Source organism: Microplitis mediator, chromosome 8 (genome assembly GCF_029852145.1).
Source record: "Microplitis mediator isolate UGA2020A chromosome 8, iyMicMedi2.1, whole genome shotgun sequence".
NCBI classification, from domain to species: Eukaryota; Metazoa; Arthropoda; class Insecta; order Hymenoptera; family Braconidae; genus Microplitis; species Microplitis mediator.
The window spans coordinates 5,821,045-5,827,467 of record NC_079976.1 but is presented as its reverse complement, the minus strand read 5'-3'; the positions used below and the strand labels follow the sequence as shown (position 1 = coordinate 5,827,467).

Here is a 6,423-nt window from a genome sequence, read left to right as displayed (position 1 = left end):
AAAAAAATATAAAACTGAAAATAAGAAATAAAAAAATCAAATTGGTAATTTATAAGTTGAATAAAAATTCATAATAAAAAAAAATTAATTAATATTATAAAATAAAAGTAATGATTAAAAATAAAATGAGCAACTGAGGTATGCACTTTTGAATTTTCCAAATTTTTTTTTTATTTTTTTTCGAACAATAAAATATTACATTATTTCATAACATTATTTGGCATATATATTATAGTATAATAAGGATTTAAATATTTGACTTAAGTCAATGATATGTATTAATCCTGATATATGTTTCAAAATAATGATTATTCTTTTTTTCAAGATTTAATTAATTTTTTGTTCCTGGATGGTAGGCATTCTTTGATGACGCGAAGTGAAATGGATAATTTCGAGGTAATTGTTTTACTGCCTCTTGAAGTGTCAAATTGTACATAAATGATTTCAACGTACCATCTTGTTGAAGAATTACGAACAAATGACCAAAACCACGACTTTTTGGTACCGCGGAATTACTACCTAATATTATTGCAATCACATCGAAATTGAGTAAGCGTTTAATTTGATGATCAGACAATATGTAAGAGTTTCCATTTTGATCAAACAAATTGTATAGGATTAATTTTTTAGCATTTGATGGTAGTTGAGGTTTGAGAGAAAGTATTTCGGAGGGTGTCAATATTTTTCGTGATCCATTGAGTGAAATCATTTCCATTTCAAATGGCCCTTTTTCTTGATACGATGAAGGTTTGCTATAACCGTCGTCTTGTACTGGCATGGAATTTATCTGTACAAACAAAAAAAAAATTGATAATTGTGGTAAAAGACCCGATACCCGCTCACTTTACATAAGAGTGAAATTAAACTACTCAATACTAGTAAATAAAGTAAAAAGTCGTTTATTTTTTCGTAGGTTTTTTTTGTAGTTTTAAATATTCGAGAAAAATTTTTATTTTAAGAACAATGTTGATAATTAATTATTATTATTGTTTGAAATAAAGTCGTCGACTGTACCCATAGTCAGTCACTAAAATTTGTGATGTGCCATTACTCGATCAACACGTCGCCTTATACTCGTTCAAAGACAATATCAATTGAACTATGATGTTCATTGATTTGGATAATCGTTTATAATATATATTACTTTATTTAGTTTTCAAAAATTTTAAATACATGGAAAAAAAAGATTTCTTGGCCCAAAAAATTTTTTCTTGTCCCCATAAATTTCCTGCACTATAAATTGAAAAATAAAAAAATTCGCGGAGCGTGAAAAAGTTTTGAGGCAAGAAAAAAATTCTTGCGCCAAGAAATTTTTTCTGGTCTAAGAAACATTTTGTCTTCTATTCATAATGCAAAATACTTGTTACTTAAAAATTATTTTTATAAAAATTATAAAAACACATTAATCAGTTAAGGTAAGCGACTGATGGCACTGACCGGGTTAGGGTCTTTTTATACCTTACTTGAAAATATAAAATAATTTTCGAGTACTGGTAAATAATTGGACATTATTTTATAACTTGATGCTCATAATTATTTTTATACATTTTATAGAAAATTATAAATAATAAATTTAAAAAAAAAATTATATTAGCAATAAGTTTTTTTTACCTGAATAATTGCGCAGCAAATGAGAGCAGCAGCGGCTAATACTTTAGCGAACATGATGAGTCGTTGGGTTGATTTCTTCGTAGAAGATACTTGTCGATTGTTGAACTGATACTGATTGAACAATTCGTTGACTATTTATACAAAAAATAATTGTACTTTGAACCCCACTATAATTCAAAATTTCAGTGCACGGTTGTTTTTAGAAGGGGTATTGCCCCTTCTAAAAATTATGACTCCGCCTACGTTACGTATTTCCAAAAAAATTTATAAAATAATACTTTAACGTAAGTGCGTATATCGCTGACGATTATTTAATTGACCCATGTCTTTATTCGATTGGTCAGTAAAGGATATAATTATTTTTAGAGCGGAACAATTAACCGGTCGGTTAATTTTATGACAAAATAATAATGTTGTTTACTAGAAATGATTCTGACTATTTTTAAAATTATATCAAGTTCCGAGAATAAAAACTCGAGTTCAAATAAAGGTCAAGTGTTGGTTAAGGTTGAGGAGTCCCATTTAACCCCAGATTTTTTTTCCCTCCAAAATCCTAATTAGCTCGAAATTACAGAAAAAAAATTTCGAAATTTTTATTTTTTAGGTCTCTTTAATTTTTAGGGCATGTCCATTTTACCCCAGTTACATTTATATAATTACGTAATCAATTTAATGGCTTAATTAGTATTTTTTTTTAAGAAAAAAAAAAAAAATAAGCCTGAAGTTCAATATCGAGGTAAAGTTTCTTCATGAGTACATCGCGATAAAAAATAGTAATTGCTATTGATTTACACTCAATTTTGAAACGTGTGAAGCAGATACGTAATATCTTATTATCATTATTAAAAAAATTATATAATGCTATTCCCAATATACAAAAGCCAATAAAACTGACATTAAATATTAATTATCAGATCCAATTCCGAATGTGGTAAAGTAAATTAAAAAAATTATTAGCTCGTCACGTTATTGCGACTTAATTATACTCATTGATCTATGCCTATTTCGTATCATATTGATTACTGTTGAGTATTAAGCAATAATTTTTTTTTTTATGATGATAAATAAATGATATATTTAAAATAATATATGCGTCATAAAATATCCGGTAAAGAAGTTAACGTGGATGTAAATAATTAGATAATATATAAGAAATATGAAATTCTAATTATTAAAATTTATTTTAAGGGAAGAGTGGGCTAAAATGAGACGACACTTTCCCAAAAAAAAAATTTTTTTTTTGGTAAATTGTATATAGTCTAAAAAAATATAGGGTAAGCTGGGCCTTTTTAAAATTTCAATAAAAAGGAAATACTTCGAGCTTAGTATCTAAATTATTTAATCATAAATCGGTGAAAAAAACGGGTATAGAAAAAAATAATTAATAAAAAAGTTGAAAAAAAAAATCGTCAAAATTAAAAAAAATCATTACTTCGAAAGTACTTAATATTAAGAGCCCAACTCTTCAGGGAATCTTTATTCTGATGTAGTGAATTACTCCAGAAAACTTGAACAAAATCCACGGGAGTCACACTCCAAAAAAAAAAATTTCGTTGGTGGAATGACCTATATAGGGGAGGGAGGGGCAAAAGGGGGTACTTAAGGAAATACCAAGTTTTCGAGGACTCAAATACGCTAAATTTTTTTTTTTTTAATGATATTCAACGTAAATAGAAGAAATTTTCAGCTACTGTTGAAAAAAAAAATTTTTCATTTCTGCGGGCAAAGTGGGGTACCCCCTAAAAAAGGTAAAAAAAAAAAATTTCTTGATTTTTAACGAATTTGATCAAGTTGCATTTTTTTTTAAGTAATTTACATGAAGAAAAATTATATTTTACATGTTTATTGGATACAAAAGAAGAAAAAAAATTTTTAATAGTTTTTATTATAAAACAAACGTCATTAATATTTTTCAACTGACAATTGATTTTTGAAAAAGTTTACCAAAAAAATTCAAAGTAACGCTTAATTATAATTACAGAAGTGATTTTGGAATGTTTAAAAAACCATTTAAAATATAAAATTTTTTTTTATAAAATTTTGAGGGTACCCCGTTTTGCCCACCCTACCCCCTTTTGCCCTCCCTTCCCCTATATATATTGATATATATTACATATATGTGATTTTTGCATCTAAAAGGTTAAAGTTCATTGTAAACGGTAACATATAATTTTTAATTGAGTTATTGAACTGATAAAATTAAATAAATGCTACAAAAAATAACTAAAAAATGCGCGTGTAAAATTACATCATATCCCTGAGGACATGAATTAATTAGTCTCGAGTTAAAAAAACTGATAATCGAACAAAAAAATTTTGTAACATTCGCAGGGTAATAACACCACTTACTCTGTCATTTAATTGTCGATAAATAAAAAAAATATAATAATTATCTTCTATCGAACCACAGGTTAAAAAAAGGATTCATTGAACTTGAATTGAAAAATTTCGTAACAGTCCAATTAAAGTTTATTGCTTTGTTGACTTATAAGGTTATTGTCTTAAAATAAATTTAATTACGCACTTGCTGTAACTTCAAAAAGCTACCTAGAATGTTCGACATAGAATATTATTCTATAGGTTTCTATGAGTTCCCATGATTTATTCAGCCAATCCCATATAATTTATAAAATCCCATGGGTTCCGATCAGAATTCATATTTAAAATTTTTTCCATATATTTATTCCAATTCCTATGTTATTCTCCATCAATTTTTAAAAAATTTTTTAGGAATTTTTAACATCGACTTTCACATGAAAAATGTTTTCCATGGAATTTTTTTGTAAATTTTTGTATAACTCCATGTTAATCTAATATATGAATTCCTATGGATAATATCAATTTATCTAAATTTTTTTCACGACCATAGTGATGTATGTATGCAAACTTTTTTTATACTTCGTCAAAAAAAAAAAAATAATAATTATTGCTACGGCTGTAATTACACTGAAAAAAAAACAGTGATAGAATGGACTTATTTTATCACCAGTGCGGTGTCAAAATGATCTTACACCGGTGTAGCGGTCCTACAGTATCCACAGGTTTCTATATGGACTTCCCATATGGGAAGTTATATTAATTTCTAAGGATTTTTACATAAATTTATACTTTCCTATATGGATTCCTATAGGTTCCTATGTAATCCCACGTGGATTTTTCTGAGGAACCGATTAATACCTGTAAAAATTTTAGCAACATTTTCGGGATTAAATTTAACCTCCGGATAGCGTGGACTCACATCGATTTTTTTAACAATAAATGTTAATAAATAATTTGACTTACATAAAATTAAAAATTTTTTTTATTCACCACCATAATATCTAATGAATTAAACATTTTTTATAAATATACATAATTTGAAAAAGTGTCTAGTTTAGCACTAGTTTATCGATTTGTAATTTCTTTTAAATTGAAACAACAGACGTATGGGAAGATGGAGATGGACTACGGTGATAAGAACCCTCGGATGATGAATGCGGATAGCCTCCATCTGCTGACTCTTTTTCAAAGGCTTCACTCAGATTCATATTGTAAATAAAAGTTTTTAAAGTTCCCTCACTGTCAACAGTTATGAACAAATGTCCAAAGCCAGGTTGATTCAGCATCTTAGTGTCTACAATCGCCATTACTTCACGATTTGCTAAACGATCCAAGTGATGGTCAGATAGAATACGAGAAAATCCATTGATGCCAATGATTTCGTATGTTGTCGTAGATGGTGAGCCTTCGGATTGCAATCTTGTACTCAAATCAAGTAGATTTTGCGGTGTTAATATTGTTTTTGTACCGTCAGCGGTAGTTGCTTGGATGTAAGGTAAATATTGTCGTTGGAATGATCCATCAAACTCAGGTTGTCCTACAGCAGGTGCTGAGTTAACCTGAAATTTTTTTCTTTTAATAAAATTTGTAGCAAAACTATTGATTTTAGAAAAAAAAGTTTGAGACAAAAATTGTAGAAAATTGAATTTGCTATAAAAAAGCTTTTAAGGTTTATTGCCGTCGCTCCAATATTTCCAAAGTTATAGGGAAAATAAATGCGAGATCAAGACATCGAAATAATGCTGAAATTTATTGTATTACTTCAAGTTGCAATTACGCTTAAAAAAATAAAAATACCTAAAAATGTCGTGAGTCATTTTTTGTAGAGAATTTAATCGGCTACATAACTATTTATATAAATTTTTATCATATCTATATTAGTTTAGCCAGAAATGTAATTTTTTCACAATAACTTCAAATAGTAAATTTTTAAAAGCTAAAAAAAAATTTTTGAAAAAAAAAAAGAAATCAGAAATTAACTACAAAAATTATAAATAATTTATTGCTCACTTGATAAACAGCAAGTACACAGAAAAGAACTCCAATCTTTGACACAATCATGATTATTATTAATTTTCAAAGAGTATAAATCTGAGATTACAATCGAACTCGAAGAACAATTAAATGAAACTGACATGATCAGTATTACTCGTTGAGTATTTATATTTATTCAAAAATGATTGCGTCATAGAGTAATCTGCAATGATTAACATCCGCAGTGTAAAAAAAAGTGAATGCGAGAAAAACAACTTTATTTCTAAAAATCATAAGAGGAAAGATTCATGAGGAAAATAATATTTACTTAGAAATGATATATCATTTTTGTATATTATTCTTTATATTACGTTATTTTTTTATGATTCAATATACTATAAATATTTCTTACAAACATTTGATCTCTTAAAAAAATTATTGTTTTTTTTCACTCTTGCAACTAAAGTTCAATATTTAACAAAAAAATTAAAAATGACTATAAAAAAAATTTTTCACATT

The 6,423-nt window shown here is 27.2% G+C and overlaps 2 protein-coding genes across 2 annotated transcripts; both read right to left on the bottom strand.

Annotated features, from left to right (window-relative positions):
• Positions 1-225: 225 nt before the first annotated feature.
• Positions 226-1,731, bottom strand: LOC130673536 (uncharacterized). The gene is made up of 2 exons (XM_057478568.1): positions 1,612-1,731; positions 226-787 (listed from the first exon to the last, which is right to left on the bottom strand). The coding sequence occupies exons 1-2, from the start codon at positions 1,663-1,665 to the stop codon at positions 332-334; spliced, it is 510 nt and encodes a 169-aa protein (XP_057334551.1). The 5' UTR covers positions 1,666-1,731; the 3' UTR covers positions 226-331.
• A 3,163-nt stretch (positions 1,732-4,894) lies between these two features.
• Positions 4,895-6,098, bottom strand: LOC130672824 (uncharacterized). Its single transcript, XM_057477577.1, has 2 exons — positions 5,941-6,098; positions 4,895-5,489 (listed from the first exon to the last, which is right to left on the bottom strand). The coding sequence occupies exons 1-2, from the start codon at positions 5,989-5,991 to the stop codon at positions 5,016-5,018; spliced, it is 525 nt and encodes a 174-aa protein (XP_057333560.1). The 5' UTR covers positions 5,992-6,098; the 3' UTR covers positions 4,895-5,015.
• Between the last annotated feature and the right edge of the window lie 325 nt (positions 6,099-6,423).